This window comes from Anolis carolinensis, chromosome 2 (assembly GCF_035594765.1).
Source record: "Anolis carolinensis isolate JA03-04 chromosome 2, rAnoCar3.1.pri, whole genome shotgun sequence".
In the NCBI taxonomy this organism is placed as follows: domain Eukaryota; kingdom Metazoa; phylum Chordata; class Lepidosauria; order Squamata; family Dactyloidae; genus Anolis; species Anolis carolinensis.
The window spans coordinates 301,542,163-301,563,590 of NC_085842.1; the positions used below are offsets into that span (position 1 = coordinate 301,542,163).

The 21,428-nt window shown below is 37.3% G+C and overlaps 2 protein-coding genes across 2 annotated transcripts in view; both read left to right on the forward strand.

Moving 5' to 3' along the window:
- prkaa1 (protein kinase AMP-activated catalytic subunit alpha 1) overlaps positions 1-5,909 on the forward strand; it is a 36,087-nt gene extending 30,178 nt beyond the window's left edge. The window contains exon 9 of the mRNA XM_008102844.3: positions 1,302-5,909. Within this exon, the coding sequence (XP_008101051.1) occupies positions 1,302-1,546 (245 nt within the window). The 3' untranslated portion in view covers positions 1,547-5,909. The remainder of the gene's footprint in view (positions 1-1,301) is intronic.
- A 7,508-nt stretch (positions 5,910-13,417) lies between these two features.
- ttc33 (tetratricopeptide repeat domain 33) overlaps positions 13,418-21,428 on the forward strand; it is a 54,615-nt gene continuing 46,604 nt past the window's right edge. Inside the window, exons 1-2 of the mRNA XM_003216202.4 lie at positions 13,418-13,535; positions 18,431-18,653. Coding sequence (XP_003216250.1) covers positions 18,433-18,653 — 221 coding nt within the window. The 5' untranslated portion in view covers positions 13,418-13,535; positions 18,431-18,432. The remainder of the gene's footprint in view (positions 13,536-18,430; positions 18,654-21,428) is intronic.

Sequence of the window (21,428 nt, forward strand, 5' to 3'; positions counted from 1 at the left end):
CACTTGTGGAGAGCAGGTGGGAAATGTCTCTCTAGTAATTCGCTAAGTCCTATGGGAGTTTCTATGGTATATGTTCACCAGAAATTACCATGGAATTGTCTTGGAGGATCTATCAAATTCCTAGAGATGATACCTCTAGATTCTACAACAAAACTCTATAGTATGATAGGCTGGAAGTAAGAAAATTTAATGGCATTTCATTGACCACAGTATGGCTGGAAATGTATACCCCACAGATACCGGTTCTCACTGTATGTTATTTGCACTCTTGTATATGGAGGCTGTATGATATTGTACTTAATAAATTTTACTGTAGCAGGTTGAAAAGAGTTTGAAAATAAAATCCAGATTATCTCCTTTATATTAGTATACACTGCCATATAATCCAATTCAAAGTAGATAATCTGGATTTTATATGGTAGTATAGATGGGGCCAGAGATGCAGGGAAATGTTTATGCCACACATAACAGAATTGATTTCGATCAAATATGGTAATGGATATTAGCCATAGAGTAGTACATGTTCTAATCAAAAGAGCTGAATAGAGAGGCCATATACAGGCAATCCCCGAATTACAAACATCCAATTTACAAATGATTCACAGTTAAGAATGGGGTTCAGACAACAGGAATTGAGAGAAATCTACCCCTAGGAAGGGAAATTCACCCCTGAAAGAGTTGTTATGAAAAAAAAGGTGTCTCCACTGGAGCTTTATCACCAATCCTTGTTTCCAAAACAAATCCAATTTTTGAAAATCCGATTATCACAGGAACAGAAAGTGAGATGTAATCTTCTGAAGAGGGGCAAAGGTAGCAAAACAAATTCTACAGGAGTGTTAATTGTTCCCTAGGCTGTTCTATGCTATGCTATCCAAAGTGTTCTCTATACATATATGGCTGGAGTTACACTTAAAAGTGAGCCTGTTACATACAAATTCTACTTAAGAACAAACCTACAGAACCTATTTGTACTTACATAAGACATAAACCTGAGGGCAGACGGGATTGCCATTGTAATGTGCTTGCAATCTTACTGGCTGGCTAATTTGTGGGAGCACTGGGGTAGATAAACTTCAGTTTAATCTAGCCAAGCAAATTTTTTTATGGATAACACCATCCAATCAGTTAAAAGAGTTTATATCAATTCCAGACTGTCCACACTTGATTTACTGAACTAGATTTCATCAGCCAGGTGATACATCACCACAGTGATCTACATTTTCCAGTTTGCCTTATTTTTCCAACCATTGTCATTGTCTAGTCTGGCTGCCATGCATTGTAAATTGTTTTCTTTTCTCTAGATGAAATTAATGAAGTCAAATCTGGGACTGCCACTCCCCAGAGGTCAGGCTCTGTGACAAACTACAAATCTTGTCAGAAAGATTCGGACACTGATGCTCAAGGAAGATCCTCTGATATGTCTCTTACCTCCTCTGTGACCTCTTCCCTCGACTCATCTTCAGCTGAGTTGACCCCAAGATCAGGGAGCCACACAATAGAATTTTTTGAAATGTGTGCGAATCTTATTAAAATACTTGCGCAATGATTTGTAGGGTTGGCTTATTATTATTTTTACAGCAATAAGCATGCCTAAAAAAAAGAAAACAGAAATCATAGTCCTATGCTTCCAATTATAATCAAGTTACAGTTAACTTTGGCACTGAGAAGACTAGCCACACTGCAGTTTGCACAGGAATTGACTATAAATTTAAAAACAGTCTAGATATCTTCATGTAACGAAGCAAATTATGATTAGACAGTCCATTGGTATGATTCATGTGAAAGAAAAGGCAGCCTTGTTGAACAGAGTTTATTTTTTACTGTGTACACATTGGGGCTTCATAGACTCTGTTAACCATACTCTTTTGTAGTTTGTCTTTATATTGCTGACTATAGATTCCTGTTACAGTAAAAGTGGTTGTTAGATCAGGATAAATGAAGATGATTTTTTGGGTAGCAGGCTTCAGTTGCCCCGTTCTATCATTACAACGGTTCCCTTTGACAAACAGCACTTGTCTCAAGGCTGCCAGTTGTAAAAAAAAGCCCCTATCATGTTTTTTAATTACTTGATGTGTTGACAGATCTAAAGTCAAACTATGTGTTTGGATTTTCCATAAAATAAAGGAGTGAATATTGTTAAGGCCAGCAGTGTGTGGGTTCACTATTTAGGAACAGAAGAGATAAGCCAGCACCAAAAGAGCTTTGGAGCTTGTACAACCCATGTGAACTACACACTTAGAAAGTTTCAGAAGCATTGTGTGATACTGCAAGGGAAGGAGGCTGCTATTCAATGGCAGGGAGCAGACAGAAATCCTAATAAGCTAGTGCACAATCCTCCCATGGCTTTGTGTAGGTATGGATCATAGCTGTGAATTGTAGCCAGGGGTTAATTAGAGCAAGGGGCTCTCTGACCACACCACAACTTTGTCTTTAGAAAGATCCAAAATGTATACTTGACAGGTCTGCAGCTGCACAAATTAATTTACTTATGTCATATTAGTAGCTTCTTGCATGTTACTAAACAATAGGATCCTGTGCCTAAATCCCATGAGAATGTGGCTGATAGGACAACCCAAATGGATTAGTGCATGCAGTTCTTGGAAGCTTACCCTGAGAATTTAGTGGCTTCTGTTTTCATATGGCTTTTGTATCCAGGTTTCTTGGCAGACAATTCTTCAAGCGATTGGTGATTTGGATTTTGTCTCAGTTGCGTAGTACTTTTTTACACCACTTTTTATACTGAAGATTTGTAAAAGTAATGGAACATTAAGTAGCTCTGTTTGGTTTTGAAATGTACATAAACCCATTGATTAGCAATGGGTGGGCAGGTTTGGCTGCTAGAAACAGCTCATTTTTGATGATTACTAAAGTGCTGACTTGTGCCCAGAATACATGTTTATTTAATTCAACAAATTAGGTGATTTAGAAGAGGGTATGCACACAAAATACTACATTTTCCAGTCTTTCATGCCCAGCTCAGATACACCACTTAACCATAGTTATCTTTTGCCTTAATTCTAGCTGGTTTCAAACACACAAGCTGTGTTTGCACAGAATGATAAGCAAGAATTCAATAGAATTCTAATTTACCATGAGTAAGTTATATGATTGTGCATGCAGTTCATTTCTCCCATTTTGTTTTTCTCCACCACCATAGCAGCCAAACAAACCAGGAATAGCATGTTGTCTTTACTTGGGATATTGGCTTGTTGCTTCAAAAAGATCCAGGATTTGCAGATGACGGTTTATTTTGGATTTACAATTCCTAATTTGTTTTGGAACAACAAGGCAAGAATCTAGTTCAAACAGAACCATTTACAAAAACATTCCAGTTGTGCATTGGCACATATTTTATTCACAGTAATGCAGAACCCTGGTTGTTCTTTCTGTTTTACAAGGTGACAGGGAAGTTGTGGGTCTACCTTGCCAAGGCAAGCCCTTCCCCTTGACAGCCTATATAGGAAGGAATCAGATACCTACTCTTCAGCATACAAGCAGAGATGGAAAACTGGTTTGTTTACCATGATTTGCTTGGTGCAGGTGTTCTACTTTAACTGTGAATTTAACACCAGTTTATTGGAAACCAAAGGTTTCATACACTAGCTTATGATTTAAGGAAACAGTTTATAGCTTAAGGAAACAAAACCACGGTAAACATTACATATGAATAGGCTCTATAGCAATGATTCCCAAACTTTGCCCTTCTAGGTGTTTTGGACTTCAACTCCCAGAAGCCCTCATTATTATAGGCCACTGGTTCTCAACCTGTGGGTCCCCAGGGATTTTGGCCTACAACTCCCAGAAATCCCAGTCAGTTTACCAGCTGTTGGGATTTCTGGGAGTTGAAACCCAAAACATCTGGGGACCCATAGGTTGAGAACCACTGTTATAGGCCAAGGCTGGCACGGCTTCTGGGAGTTAAGTCAAAATATCTGGAGGACTTAAGTCTGGGAATCATTGATCTATAATATGTGCAGATTCTAGAAAACACATAGATCTCTTACTCGTTCTATGCAGTGAAAATTTCTGATAGGAAGAGTTCTGAGTAGATTCCGGAAGCATTGAATTAGGGGAAGCAATGAACCTCTTTGGATAGTAATGCAAGCTGGATCTGGTGAGCAAGCAGATCTGTATCTAGAAATGATTTGAATCAAACCACACATGCATTTCCTTATGCCTACAGCTTCTGAGTGGATTCAAGTTATTCCTATTTGTTGCTGTGTTACCATATAGAAGCTTAAATCTGGCATTTTATGCTGTCCTCAATTTTCCATTTACTTCATAGTAGCTCTTCAGATCTTTGCCATCTGCTGATCTTTCAGAGATATATACACACATACAGTAGTCTTCTCATTTTAACATTTTCACATCTCTTCAAACATGAAACTTCAGAATGCAACAGGGTCTGTAGAGTAAAACTTGACTAATAGTCTTTAATGTGTATGTTTGCAAGGAGGTGAGGTGGGCAGGGTTAAATGTTACTTTTTTGATATGTAGTACAGCTGTGACACCATACAAAAGAAGGTTCTTTTCAGACCAAGTAGTAGTTCTGCTTTTTTTAATTCACAAAAAAGTATTTTCTGTCTAGTTCTGCTGCACCTATTCAGTAATTGTGATTGTTATTAGTTATGCTGTATTACTTTTGAAATTGTTAATATTGCACTTGTCAAATTGCATAAACGCACACTTTTTTCTTTGTTTTATTGCTGGATAGCCGCAATGATGTTTCAGGACATTATGTTCTATGGCTTTGGCAAACATGAAACAACAGGGGGCCCAAGCCATATGTACCACCGCTGTACTTTGTCTGTTTTAGTGGGACACACAGCCCAACTGTATGCATGTTTATACAGGATTACATTCCACTGAGTTCAATGAGGTTTCTTCTTTGGTATGCCTGCATTACAATTGCAGATTTTGGTGTAACTCCTATTCAGATCCCACTGAAATGGATTGAAGATTCTGCCAGCAGCATCTGCTGAACTATGTCCAGTGTCTTTGCATTGGAAAATGCAAAAAACCTTCCATTTTATATATTTTGGTTGTTTTTGTTCTCAAACTGTCTACCAGGTTTTAATTTTATCTTAGTATGTGGAAGCTAAGGTATATAGCAGAAGGGGACAATTGCCTATACTTAAATGGTCAGTTTTTAAAAAAATTAAAATAGAATTTGTTCAGTGAGTATTTCATTTTCTATACCATTTTAATTTTTTTCATAATTGGGGCTTTCTGATGTATAATATTCGAGCAAAAATAGCTTTTTCATAATTTTTTTACATTTGCAGTAAAATGTTGATCTTGAAATGGTGTTTATTTAAACTAGGCCTTGTGTGGTCTTGCTGTGGAGGCTGAGAATTGGTTTTCTTAGTGTTGCATTTGGACAGAGTGGTAGCTGGTCATGTAGCAAGAGGAACTGCTTTGCAAAAGAGATAGCTGTGGAACTGTGAAGAAAAGGGGCTTCCTTAATAGCTTCGTCAGAAGGAACAAAAGCTCATAGGGTTCACTGTGTAACGGACCAAGTATCCTTTCTAAAAAAAAATGTTTCTCCAAGTTTGATCTAGTGGGAAAGCCCTTCAACTGTCCATGTGCAATGTAATTTAACACTGGCGAGAGGGTAGAAGTCCATATTTGTGGTGCAATATTTTCAAAGACCAACTTTCATCAATGTTTTGACATTTTAAGTATTTCAATATAAGTTTTAAAATAGTTACTTTGTCACCTGATCGCTCCCCCCTTCATTATACAGCTTAATGAATGGATGATCACCTCTTACAAACAAGATGTGCCTACTTCTATTGCAGATTTTCTCTATCTCTTTTTGTTGGCAATACTGAATGAAAAACTGCTTGTGATAGCTGTATATGACTTGTTACTTTTAACAAACATTAAATTGTATGCAAGTAAATTTATGTTATGTTTCTCTGTGTGCACTGTGTTTTTAGTTTTTGCATTTTTTAATGTACAACATGTAAAATGTATAACAACTTGTTTCGGTTCAGAAAAATGGTAATCGACATCATTGATTTAAGGCGCATTGTAGAACAATGCTGGTGTCCAAGCAAGTTAAAGTGGCGTCAAACTGCATTACAGTTTGACGCCACTTTAACTTGCTTGGGCACCAGCATGAGAAAGCTAAAGCTTTGGCAGAGAAAGCTAAATACCTTGTAAAAATACAAATCCCATGATTCCATAGCACTGAGCCATGGCAGTTAAAGTGGTATCAAACTATGAAATCTATGTTTGCCCCCATGTCTGCTTTAGAGAGAAAACCCACTTCTGATTAAGATGCCTTTTACACCTTTCCTACAGAAAAACCTTGTGCTGTGGATAGAGAGGCTCTTGTGCTGTGTACCATCCACAGCACAAGGTTTATCTTTTGTTTATAAAAGCTCTCTTGTGAAGCAGTGAATCCATCTTTCTACCAAAAAAAGTGGGAGTGGGCTTGATGGTTAAAATACTTGATTTAATAATGGTGAGAAGCTTTAAAGATGTTTTTAATCCTACTAACTGGAAATTATTAGAACAGCAGTCTGGTTGGTGAAAAACATCTGCTATAGATGAAATGCTGAACTGGCTTGATAGGAGTTAAGAGTTTGAGAAATTTGCCTCTATTAGACTGAGGGGTCTTACCTTGAAACATCAATAATGAAAATCTGAGCGCTATCTTGGAATCAACAGAGAAAATAGCAACACTTCTTAGTGGAAGAAATGTTTAGAATTGATAATGGAACCTCATAGAAAGGCTGAAACCTTTGTTTTAGTTGTAAACCAAGGCTGGCCTTCAGTTTGGAACTGGGGATGATAATAATAATGATTATATTTATTTGTACCCCAGTTTTCTCTCTCAATAGAGACCCAAAATAGCTCACATCCTTAAAGATAATAGTTTTAAACCTACATAATATAAATAATAAAATAGTATTAAACATCCATTTATTTAAACAAACCAGTTTAAACAAGCAAATAAAAACTGTTAAAAAGAACACAGAATGGTATTCCTAAAATATTCTGGTTCTTGAGTAGAATAAGCAGAGCTTGTTGAGAATCATACCCATGATTGATTCCATACCACCTCTCATTTTTGTCTGTTGCCGTTAAAAAGTAACATCCTGTGGCCACTGAACACTGCCTTAAGGTGCATCTAGAGTATAGAATTAATGCAGTTTAACACCACTTTAACTGCCATGGCTGAATGCTGTAGAATAACAGCAGTTGCAATTCCGCAAGTTCTCTCACCACCTCTGTCAAAGAGTGCAGGTGCTCTTCCAAACTAAATCCCATGATTCCACAGCACTGAGTCATGGCAATTAAAGTGGTGCCAAGCTGCATTCATTCTACAGTGTAGATATACCTATAATCTCCCTTTATATCCACATTCTAAATTCCCTATATGTTCATTTATTTTTCTTCTTCAATAAAATGGGAGTATATGTTGTCCAGGGGTGGGAATCTTGCATCCTCCCAGATGTTGTTGGTGCCCGAAGTTGTAATCAAACAATATTGATAGGGATGCATAACTCTTACTCACATTACTACTGCAAACCCAAAAGTAACTCTCAGTTCAGTAGAACTTACTATCTAAGATCAGTGAATTTTGTCTTTTTTATTTACTGAGACACCACAAGGGTTGGCTTCGTTCATTATTTAAGGCCCTGACTTTGCAAGACCTGAGCAGGGCATGGTAACCATATCTCTTGGGGTGAATCTACACTGTAGAATTAATGTAGATTAACATCACTTGAACTGCCATGGAATATTTGGTTTTGCAGTTTGGTGAGGTAATAGCACTCTTAGGCAGAGAAGGCTAAAGGATTTGTGAAACTAGGGTACAACCCCAGGATTTCATAACATTGAGCCGTGGCAGTTCAAGTAGTGTCAAACTGCATTAATCTTACAGTGTGGACCCACCTTTGGAGGGCTCTCACTGACAGGATCCATTGCCATAAATCAAAACTGACTTGACAGCAACACAATCAGTGGATCAATTGGTTGTGTTGTTTTTATTTGCTCCTGTAGAAACACATTTATTTGCCTTTGAGATGCTGTGCAGAGGGAAAGGCTTTAAGGAGGAAAACTACCAACACACAAAAAGGAAATATTTTAAAACCAGTATGACTAGCTGTAATAACAGAGGTAAGAAGTAGACCTTGGATTCCTGGGACTTTTTGCAGGTAATTATTACCATCATTTATTTATATAGCACCCATCAATGTACATGGCACTTCATAAGTAAAACAACCATGAGTGGGTCCTGCCAAAGGTAGAATCTAAAAATATCACTGCACACATATATGAACATTGTAATTTATAGAGTGTGATCAAAGTCACACTCTCTCAGCCTCAAACCCTTATTGAACAAAGCTTGCATAGAAAATGAGGGGTGATTACAGCTTGAAAGCACACAGCAGTGACCGTTTTACATGTATATGGTGCTTTACACATAAAACAACAAAAGAGCGTGGAGTCTTGCCAAAGAAATGCAATCTAACAGATGTGTATCATTATTACCATGTATTGTGTATAATAATAATAATAATAATAATAATAATGATGATGCATCCTGCTATTATCTCTTGACCAAGACACAAAGCATCTCATAGCATCAAAATGGTATTTAAAATCCATTAAGTACAAACATTTTAATTGTTTTTAACAATTTTGTGATTTGAACTTACTTTTTAAAATCATTTTAGGTTTAATTCTATTTTAATGTTTATATTTTGTAATTTTTAAATGGTATTGTTTTGAAGGTTTTGAGCTGCTTTGGTGTCAATCAGGCGAGAAGAATGGGGTATAAATCATCACCCCCAGTTCCAAAACAGAATTAAACATATTACAGTAGAGTCTCACTTATCCAACACTCGCTTATCCAACGTTCTGGATTATCCAACGCATTTTTGTAGTCAATGTTTTCAATATATCAGGATATTTTGGTGCTAAATTCGTAAATACAGTAATTACAGCATAACATTACTGCGTAATGAACTACTTTTTCTGTCAAATTTGTTGTTAAACATGATGTTTTGGTGCTTAATTTGTAAGATCATAATCTAATTTGATGTTTAATAGGCTTTTCCTTACTCCCTCCTTATTATCCAACATATTCACTTATCCAGCGTTCTGCCGGCCCGTTTATGTTGGATAAGTGAGACTCTACTGTATAAGTCAAACTGACAAATTGTTAAAATGAATCTACAGCACCCCCTGGCTTTTCTTTAAAAGTCTGCCTGAATGTCTCTATAGAAGTGACTGGTGGAGTGCTGCAGAGCTCGGTCTTGGCCCAGTTCTGTTCAACGTCTTTGTTAATGACTTGGATGAAGATTTAGAGGGCATACTTACCAAGTTTGCAGATGACACCAAATTAGTAGGGATAGCTCCAGAGGACAGGATCAGAATTCAGAATGACCTAAACAAATCAGATAGCTGGGCCAAAACCAACAAAATGAATTTCAAAAGGGGAACTGTAACATACTACACTTAGGTTAGAAAACATGAAATGCAAAGATACAAAATGGGTGATGCCTGGCTCAACAACAGTCGGTGTGAGAAAGATCTTGGAGGTTTTGTGAACAACAAATTGAGCATGAGCCAACAGTGTGATGCAACAGCTAAAAAAGCCAATTAGATTTTGAGCTGCATTAAAAGGAGTCTAGTGTCTAGATCAGGGGTCCCCAAACTAAGGCCCGGGGGCCAGATGCGGCCCTCCAAGGTCATTTACCCGCCCCCCGCCCTCAGTTTTAGACTTAGGCTTGCCAAAAGTCTGAAATGACTTGAAGGCACACAACAACAACAACAACAACAATCCTACTTAACTTGACTATCTCATTGGCCAGAAGCAGAACCACACTTCCCATTGAAATCCTGACAGGTTTATATTGGTTAAAATTGTTTTTATTTTTAAATATTGTATTGTTCATTCATTTACTAATATTGTGCTATGGTCATAATATAATATATTGTGTATACATATAATATTGATAATAATATAATGTAATACAATATAATATTTATTTATTACAGTATTTGTACCCCGCCCTTCCCACCCAGTAGGGGACTCAGGGTGGCTAATAATATTAATACAATGTAATAATATTGTATAATATAATAATATTAATTATATATTATATATTAAATATAATATTACTAATAACAATATGGTACCGTGGTATAGTACAATATAGTAATATATAATGCTAATATTGTACTATGCTTATAATATAATATATTGTATGTACATACAACTTGTAAGCCGCTCTGTGTCCCTTTGGGGTGAGAGAGAGTGGAGTATAAATTTAGCAAATAAATAAATAAATAATTGTTGTTGGGGTTTTTTGTACTACAAATAAGACATGTGCAGTGTGCATAGGAATTTATTCATTTTTTTTTCAAATGATAATTCGGCCCCTCAACAATCTGAGGGACCATGAACCGGCCCTCCACTTTAAAAGTTTGAGGACCCCTGGTCTAGATCAAGAGAAGTCATGGTACCCCCTCTATTTTGCTTTGGTTAAACCTCACCTAGAATACTGTGTCCAGTTCTGGGCCCCACAGTTCAAAAGAGAAATTGACAAGCTGGGTTGTGCCCAGAGGAGGGCGACTAAAATGATCAAAGATCAGGAGACCATGCCCTATGTGTAGTGTTTTAAAGGAACTGGGTATGTTTAGCTTACAGAAGAGAAGGTTGAGAGGAGACACAATAGTCATGTATAAATATGTAAAAGGGTGTCATAAGGCAGTTCATCAGTAAGCACAAACATTATTTCCAAACCATTTCTGTCATACTTGTTATGTGTATCTTTTCCTAGTGTGTTGGGTCTTATCACATTAGAAGAACACGTCAGGATGTTTTGTACAGGTTTAACTTAATTTGAAATCAGTAGGAATCTACATCTTTTTTCAATATATTTTTTTTACCATTATTTTTCCTTATTCGTGTCAAAAGGAGGGTGACTAAAATGATAAAAAGATTTGGAAACCATTCCAAATCTGAATGAAATGGGTATGTTTTGCCTGGAGAAGAGAAGGTTGAGAGGAGACATGATTGCCATGTATAAATATGTGAAAATATAAGGAGGAGGGAGATTATTTTCCGCTGCCCTTGAAACTAGAACTAGGAGCAATGGGTTCAAATTACAGGATGGAAGATTCCACCTGAACATTAGGAATAACTTCCTGACTGTAAGGGCTGTTCAACAGTGGAACTCTCTGCCTCGGAATCTGGCTGAAGCTCCTTTCTTGGAAACTTAAACAGAGGGTGGATGGCCATCTGTCAGGGGTGCTTTGATTGGGCTTTTCCTGCATGGCAGAGGACTAGATGACCCATGCGGTCCCTTCCAACTCTATTATTACAGTAGAGCCTCACTTATCCAACATAAACGGGCCAGCAGAACGTTGGATAAGCAAATATGTTGGATAATAAGGAGAGATTAAGGAAATGCCTATTAAATAAAAATATAAAAGAAACTTTTACACTAAAAACCCCATTATGGGTGTCAGTAATGGAAGCTAATCAGAGGAGACTATTAGGTTGGACTTCATGGCCATCGTACAAGGATATTCTAATCAAAAATACTACAATGATGAAGACTCACCAAGAGCTAAAGCAGACTTTTAAAAACATCTCTTGGCTCCACTACCTACAAATCAAAGACCACTACAAACAAGATCATAAGTTAGGATTCAATCTTAGCGAAGAGTTTTGGGATAAAATACTTCAATCAGACAAGAAATTGATCACAAAAATGTATAACAAATTGTTGGACTGGGCGACGGAGAAGGAAACCATAAAAGCTTGTATGACTAAATGGACAGAAAATATACGTCGACCTATAAATTTAAATCAATGGGAAATAATGTGGAACAAAAAATTAAAATACACGTACTCGACCGACCTTAAGGAAAACTGGCTAAAGATGTTCCATAGGTGGTACATGACACCTATAAAATTATCTATGATGTATGAAAATGTCCCAAAGAATTGCTGGAAATGTCATAACCAAGATGGAAGTTTTTTTCATATGTGGTGGACATGTAGTAAGGCCATCAGTTTCTGGAGTGAGATTCACGAAGAAATCCAGAAGATCTTTCAAAGGAAATTTCCTAAAAATCCAGAATACTATCTGTTAGGTTTAACAGACAAAGACTTTAAAATGCCGCAAAATGAGGACATTTTATTTACTTATATGACATCAGCAGCCAGGATCATCTATGCAAAGTACTGGAAACTAGAAGAAACGCCCGACCTGGGTCAATGGAGAATTGAATTAATGGACATTAAGGATATGGACAAACTGACCTTTTTGATTAAAAAGAACTCGGGCAACCCTATAAAACAAACACTCTGGGATCAGGTAGAAAAACACTTTAGAAGACAAAACAAATAATTACCGGGAGAGGTACAGTGAAATAACAATGTATAACAAAATTAGAAAAGAACCAAACCGCAAAGGATTGGAAGGAAGTCAAGACCAATATGGTTGTTTTTTATTTTTTATATTCTATTTTTTATTTATTTATTTTATTTATTTATTTTTCTTTTCTTCTCTTCCTTATTCTTCACTTTCTATCCAATAATTGTTCTCACTCTTTCGATGTACGTACTTTATTTCTATATATGTAAATAAAAATTATATCAAAAAAAGGAAATGCCTATTAAACATCAAATTAGGTTATGATTTTACAAATTCAGCACCAAAACATGTTATACAACAAATTTGACAGAAAAAGTAGTTCAATGATATGTAGTAAATACTGTCTTTACTAATTTAGCACCAAAATATCATGTTTTGAAAACACTGACTACAAAAATGTGTTGGATAATCCAGAACGTTGGATAAGTGAGACTCTACTGTATATGATTCTATATACATACACAGACACACTGTAAACAAAGTAGCCAAAATGACAATACAATATGAAGGAAACCGACCAAAAGATGGAATCAAAATATACAATATTGTAAAAAAAATATTAATATAAATCCTCAATAAATGGGTGGTACTGTTGTATAGTTTCTTCATAGTATAAAACAGGCATGGACCCTAACTTGGGCCCTCCAAGTGTTTTGGACTCCAACTCCCAGAATTCCTAACAGCCTACTGTTAGGAATTCTGGGAGTTGGAGTCCAAAACACTTGGAGGGCCCAAGTTGGCCCATGCCTGGCATAAAATGATCTCGCCTGGATTGCGACTGTAAAAATCTGCTTTATATACCTTCGTATTGAACATTTCCCATCCAGCAAAGAAACTATAGCTTATTTCCTAGTAAGTCCCCTAAAATGCTCAGCATGCTTAAGCATCTCCTTACTGCGCACGCGCCAACAGGGCAGCTCTCCCGTAGCCTGTTTCCCCTTTCAGAGTTCTACGACACACTATTCCATAGAGTTACATTGAGACGGGGAAACCGGCTTCCGCTTTAGACAGGAAGTCTTCTGATGGGGCTAGCATAGAGGCAGGTCTTCCCCTGATTGGCTGAATGTATCTGTTTCCGGTTTGTAGAGGCGGGGCTTAGTCCAGAGAGGAAGAAGAGAGACCCAGGTAACATTTTTTGGGGAAGGAGATGGGTTTTCTTTATACATTCCTTGTCTGAGGCAGTGCTGTTGTTCACATTGATCCCTAGAATCTCAGTCTCTAAGGATGCCTGTCATAGATGCAGGCGAAACGTCAGGAGAGAATGCTTCTGGAACGTGGCCATACAGCCCGGAAAATTCACAACAACCTAGTGATTCCTGGTCATGAAGGCCTTCGACAACACAGATCTCTAGAATTAATGCAAGAATTGTCTTTAGGTGAATCTGTGGCTATTTCACAGAGTCATACCGGCCTTTTTCCTGTTTAGATTGATAGATACGTATATATGTGTGTGTGTCTATGGACATACACTGAGGATTTCCAAATACAGTAGAATCTCACTTATCCAAGCTAAACGGGCCGGCAGAAGCTTGGATAAGCGAATATCTTGGATAATAAGGAGGGATTAAGGAAAAGTCTATAAAACATCAAATTAGGTTATGATTTTACAAATTAAGCACCAAAACATCATGTTATACAACAAATTTGACAGAAAAAGTAGTTCAATACGCAGTAATGTTATGTTGTAATTACTGTATTTACGAATTTAGCACCAAAATATGATATATTGAAAACATTGACTACAAAAATGGCTTGGATTATCCAGAAGCTTGGATAAGCGCGGCTTGGATAAGTGAGACTCTACTGTACATTAAAAATAATACAGTACAAGTATTTTATGAAACAAGGTCTGGATGGGTTGCTGTGAGTTTTCCGGGCTGTAAAGCCAATGTTCCAGAAGTATTCTCTCCTGACGTTTTACCTGCATCTATGGCAAGCATCCTTAGAGGTTGGGAAGTCTGTTGGAAACTAGGCAATTGGGGTTTATATGTCAGACGAGGATCTCGGACGAATGGAATTAATTATATATACGTTTTTAAGGTTTTTATAATGTGTTTTAACAATGTTATTAATGGATCTGTATGTATTGTTTTGTTTTTATGATTGCATTTTTGGGCATTAAATTTTGCCAATTTTTGTAAGCCGCCCCAATCCCCGCGGGTGAGAAGGGTGGGGTATAAATGTTGTAAGTAAGTAAATAAATAAATAAATGATATTTCTGTGGAAAGTCCAGGGTGGGAGAAATAACTCTTGTCTGTTTGAAGCAAGTGTGAGTGTTGCAATTAATCACCTTGATTAGCATTGAGTGGTCTTGCAGCTTCAAGGACTGGCTGGGGGAATCCCTTGTTAGGAGGTGTTGTTTGGCCCCCATGGCTGGAATTCTCCTGTTTTCTTACTGTTGTTCTTTATTTACTGTCCTGATTTTAGTTTTTTTTTCAAGGTGGCCAATTGCTACATATAGGGTTTCATCACACTAGAGCAGGTGTCCCCAAACTTTTTAAACAGGGGGCCAGTTCATGGTCCCTCAGACTGTTGGAGGGCCATACTATAGTTTTTTAAAAAAACAACAACAACCTATGAACAAAATCCTATGCACACTGCACATATCTTATTTTGAGTAAAAAAACAAAACTGGAACAAATACAGCTTCAATGTTAATCGTAATTATAATAAAATAATAAAGAGGGTTGGACGAGACCCCTTGGGCCATTTAGTCCAACCCCCTTCTGCCTTTGCGCACCAAAAGCACAAGCAAAGTACCCCTGACAGATGGACACCCAGCCTCGTTGTTAATAATAATAATAATAATAATAATAATAATAATAATAATAATAATAATAAGGCCCTAACACTTGCTTCAAACAGACAAGAGCTCTTTCTCCCACCCTAGGCTTTCCACAGATATATAAACCCCACTTGCCTAGCTTTCAACAGACCTCACAACTGAGGATGCCTGCCATAGATGCAGGCAAAACGTTAGGAGAGAATGCTTCTGAAACATGGCCATACAGCCCGGAAAACTCACAGCAACCCAGTGATTCTGGCCATGAAAGCCTTCACCAAGATCTGGATGACCACATGTTGGGGGTGATTTGATTATGTATTCTCCTTTGGCAGGACGCGGTTGGACTGGATGGCCTTTGGGGGGGTCTCTTTCCACTCTGTGTTTCTATATATAATAAAGAGACAAAAGTAAATAAAAGGAGGGTAGGATGGAAAGAGGAAGAAAACAAGGGGAGAAAGAAAGTTAGAAAAGCACAGAAAAATTGCAGTGACTTCCAACTTACAGCCGTTATACAGGTTCTTCATACAGGTGGAGTATAATACAGATTGAGTATCTCTTATCCGAAATGCTTTGGACCGGAAATGTTTGGGATTACTTTTTCCCCCCAAAAGATTAGGGAATACCTTGCATGTATCTACATAATGAGATATCTTGGAAATGGGACCTAAGTACATGAAGTACATTTTGTACATGAAGTACATTCTTAATCAAGCTTTAGGGATTTTAACATCTATGGCAGGCCTCCTCAGAGGTTCTGACCTTATGACCTCTGAGGAGGCCTGCCATAGATGTGGGTGAAATGTCAGGAGAGAATGCTTCTGGAACATGGCCATACAGCAACCCAATATTTAATTCTGTCTTAATGTTTATATATTTTTTAGCTTTTAAATTGTATTTCTTTTGGTTTTACGGTAAGACTTTCATAGTTTTAATCACTAGGTTGCTGTGAGTTTTCCGGGCTGCATGGCCATGTTCCAGAAGCATTATCTCCTGACATTTCACCCACATCTTTGGCAGGCATCCTCAGAGGTTGTGAGATATATTGGAAACTAGGCAAGGGAAGCTTATATATCTGTGGAAGGTCCAGGATGGGAGAAAGAACTCTTGTCTGTTGAGGAAAATGTGAATGTTGCAATCAATCACCTTGATTGACATTGAGAAGCCTTGCAGCTTCAAAGCCTGGCTGATTCCTGCCTGAGGAATCCTTTGTTGGGAGGTGTTAGCTGGCTTTGATTGTTTCATGTCTGGAATTCCCCTGTTTTCAGAATGTTGTTCTTTATTTACTGTCCTGATTTTAGAATTTTTGTACTGGTAGCCAGATTTTGTCCATTTTCATGGTTGCCTCCTTTCTGTTGAAATTGTCCACATGCTTGTGGATTTCAGTGGCTTCTCTGTGTAGTCTGTGTAGTCTGGTGGTTGTTAGAGTGGTCCAGCATTTCTGTGTTCTCAAATAATATGCTGTGTCCAGGCTGGTTCATCAAGTGCTCTGCTATGGTTGAGTTAGTCTGCAGTGCCTTTCATATTCCTTTCATGTGAAGTCACAACCTTTGAGAATGCCCGCCACAGATGTGGGAGAATCATCAGGAGAGAATGCTTCTGGAACATGGCCATACAGCCCAGAAAACTCCTAGCAATCCTATATTTAATTCCACTTTAATGTTTGTATATTTTAATGTTTTGAATTCTATTACTTTTGGTTTTACGATAAACCACATTGAGGCTCTTCTGTAGGATATAAATAAACATAATACTAATAACAATAATAATCACTCATATAACTTCATACACTTAGTCTGAGGGTGTTTTAATAGTTTTGCTCATGAAGCAAAGTTTGTTTACATTGAAACATGCGAATGCAAAGGTGTCTACATCTCAGCCACCCATTTGGACAAATTTGGGATTATTTGGGGCTTTTGGAATTGTAGCTGAGAGGTTCTTAACCTGTATATGAAATCTAGTTTTTTCAACTGTCATAATGTACACACCATACACTTCTCTCCTAATTCACACACAAACATTATTTCCAAACTATCTCTTTCATACTTGTTATGTGTATCTTTTCTTAGTGCATTGGGTCTTATCACATTAGCAGAACATGTCGGGATGTTTTGGAAAGTGGCACAGATTTTTTTGTACAGGTTTAACTTAATTTGAAATCACTAGGAATATACAACATCTTCAACATATTTTTTTAATGTCATTTTCTACAATTAATGATGCTATATACCATGAGACTCAAAATAGTCAGAACAATGAAAAAACTAAAGATTTTATTAATAAAGAATTGTTTAAATAGGGATATAGCACAATTGGAAAAGTTAACCTATAAATTAAGATTAGCAAAAGGAGAAATAAAAGAAAACCTTTTTGAAAATACATGAAAGCCATTTATTAGCAGCATGTGCAAAAGCAGTAGCGGATTTAGGATTGTTGTGTGTTTTCTGGGCCGCATGGCCATGTTCCAGAAGCATTCTCTCTTGATGTTTCACCCACATCTATGGCAGGCATCCTCAGCAGTTGTGAGGTATATTGGAAAAAAACTAAGCAAAGAAGGCTTACTAGATGCAGGTGAAACTTCAGGAGAGAATGCTACTGGAACATGGCTATATAGCCAGGAAAACACAACAACCCTGTGATTCTGGCCATGAAAGCCTTCGACAACACAATAGTGAATTTAAACCACCAAATAACTAAGAAAAAAATATGGATGAACAATTAGAAAAACACATCACTGGAACTATAGGTAATGGAGAACATTAGAGGAACTAAAAGCAAAAGAACTGATAGAACTGTATTTTTATAGGATTATTTGTATGATGGGGTTGGAGGTGGGATGAGTATAGATCTGGGAATGATAAATGTAACAATACACTTTTATCATGTAATTTTTTTAAGTTAAAGAATATAATTTTGACCCCACAGTGATGTCTGGACCCTTTTCAGGACTATAACACTTGTGAAATGATTATTACTTTTATCTTTTGCACCTATATTTTTCATTATATAATCAAATCTGGGGTTACAGAAAATGTGTACTCTTACATGGCAGATGGGCATATTATTAATTGTATATTATTAATTGTGATGTATTATTCTAAATAAATTTCAGAAATATCAGTAGCAATATATTTAGTCAGTTCCAAATACTTCAATTAAACAAAATGTTAGTGGTAATCAGTTAACACAGCACATTAAAATGGCTCAGATGTTTTAAAATGCTCTCTTCCGTTTTCAGAAATGGCTTCCTTTGGATGGAAGAGGAAGATTGGTGAAAAAGTGTCAAGAGTATCATCTCAGCAGTTTGAAGCTCAGGCTGCGGATGAACAGGGTCTTGTTGACAATGGTGATGTTGATTGGATTAGTGAAGCTAAAAGGAAAAAGGGTCTTCTATTAGAAGAGTGTTTGGCCAAAAGCAAGCGTCTGAAGGAGGAAGGTACAGTTTTGGCTGAAAATGAAAGGTATGGATGTTGGGGCTTTTTTAAAATAATAAAAAAACCACTGATGGCTAGTGAATGTTTCTAATAAGAGAAGCTCTTCTGAAGAATGCTGTATTTCCTTAAGTTTAGAAAAGCCTGGTTTACCATGTACAAGAAGAAATGGTTTGTCAATTTCTGCTTATTCCCGTGTGTTTCCTCAGATGCAGACTTATTTCACACACCAGATTTCTGATCTGTTGAGCATGTTACAATGGGAACTTCACCCACATTTGATTGACAAGTCAATTTTTATACTGAAATGCTTTCATTTCATTATCTTAGGTTGATTTCACATGTAACTAAGACAGACTAGCATTGGCTCTAAAATCATGCTTCTTGGGACGACAGCCAATTACAGCTGCAATGTTCCTTTATTTCTAAGGTTGAAATTGTATAGGACATGGACTTCAGGAAGTCTTTGGAAGGATCTGTGAGAGTCTTCAGGACCCCAATTACATCCCATTTTTAATTATTTATGTATTTATCGGATTAATTTCCCTCCTTTTTCTTTCAGCATGGGATTCAGATATTGTCTGTAAAAAAGCTGGAAAAACAGCTCCCCTTGTTGGAAAATTGCAAGGTCTTTGGTAGAAAGCTGAGTACAAAGAGAAAGATGATATAAAAATAAAACCAGTAAATAAGTAAAGCTAAAACGGCAACCTTCCCCTTCAAAGCAATGCCTATTCCACTTTCAGCCATGCAAAATGATGCCTATGACAGTATAGCTGCTGCCTTGCAAGTGCTGGTGTTAAACGAATACACACTTTACACGTTCACATGTATTCTTGAATCTGCTGAATGTCATGTGTGCAAGGTAGCCTTCTGTCAAAAGAGTTCTATAATTCAAAGAAATCTAGTCAACTTAGGGCCTTTCCGCACAGTTACATAACCCAGAATATCAAGGCAGAAAATCCACAATATCTGCTTTCCACTGGGTTATCTGAGTCCACACTGCCATATAATCCAGTTCAATGTGGATTTTATACAGCTGTGTGGAAGGGGCCTTAGTCAAAGTCTGTTATATTGAGTTGCCCCTAGATGGTGGTAGAGATCCCTTTATGTTACTGAGATTCAGATGTAAGAATTGTTCCCTCTTGTAGAAGGTCTCAAACTTCTTTAAAAGCTGCTTTTAAGCAGAATAAAAAAAGTATCTAGTTATCATTTAGACTAGAGGTGAGCAATTTTGACTACTGAGATGTTTTAGATGTCAGCACCCATAGGCAATGTTGACTATGAGCGCTTTGGGGAGTTGCAATCCAACATACTGACCATGCCAAATTATGTATTTGGGAGATACGTATTAAGTATGAAATAGCTTGAATTTCTTCTGCAGCTGGGCAATTATTGCTGTGATTATAGATAATTATTTTTATGCACTATGTGATTGATGTATCTTTTTATGTTGAATAAACTCTGATTATACCCAGCACCCTCACACTATTATTAAAAGCAATAAAGAACCACTTGTGTACCAGTGTATCTTTTGTTATAAAAAAGCCCCAAGCTGTCAATCTGTAGCATCTTTGCTTCATTTCTAGTCAAAGCTGCATTCTGATATTGTATATTCAGTGGTGATTGATTGGTTCACTGTTTATGTCCTTATGGGAATCAGCGAGGCTAATTGTTGGCTTTTGGAAGGATGTCCTTGATAATTAGAGACAGTTTCCTCTAGAGAGGGCTAATTTCATGATGCTTTAAGATCACTTATTGCCCTTGACCAGTCAAGAAATGCATTTTTTTCCACTGCCAAAGATTAAGCAATCATAATTTCAATGAAAAGAGCTTAGTGACTGACATTTGAAATATAATAACTGCAGTTTCACATATACCCTTCTAGTGGTTTTTCCTTTGAATGTGAGGGTGAAGTATTTGCTAGTTGTCTATCTTACAGGTACAGTGGCTGCCTTTCTTGTGACCTATTACTATTGCTGTTGGTATTGCTTTATCATTTGCTTTATGTGAACCATACCTTTTCACCCTAAACTGAAACTTCAAATTGTGCCTGGAAATGGGCCAGCAACCAGTGGCGCTATTGTAACAAAGCAGCTATATGCTTCCTGGAGCTGGTAGGTCCTACTCTGTTCCCATATTAAGAATAGAAGAAAATCTGTGTCACATCACAGAAAGAGCTGTTTAGTCCAGTTGCCAATGGAAATCTCAGAAGGAAGGTTACACAATTGGTCTGTTTAGCCTAGAACACAGGCAAAAAATGGAAGACTTGATAGAAATACATAAAATTATGCCCAATGTAGAAAGTGTGGATAAACTTTTTTCTCTTTTGAACAAAATGGTAAAAGCTCTGAAAGCTAAGCCCTATAAGGTGCAGCTTAGGGAAATGGTATGTTTTGCTTGGGGAAGAGAAGCTTAAGAGGGAACATCATAACCATGTTTAAAAATTTGAGGATGTCACATTGAAGAGAGGGAAAGCTTGTTTTCTGCTGTTCCGGAGATTAAGAGAGGAGCAATGCATTCAAATTGCAGGAAAAAGCATTCCATCTAAACATTAGGGAGAACGTCTGATGGTAAGAGCTGTTCAAAAATGAAGTATACCACCTAGGAGTGTGGCGGAGTCTCTAGAGGTTTTAAAGCAGAGTCTGGATTACCATCTGTTGGTAGTGCCTTTATTGTGTGTTTCTGCATGGCAGGGAGTTGGACTGGATGACCCTGGGGCTCTCGTCCAGTTCTAGGATTCTTTGAACAGTGCTAGAACCCGCTGAAGTTGATGCATTTCTTCTGAAGCCTCCTGAACTATGGCAT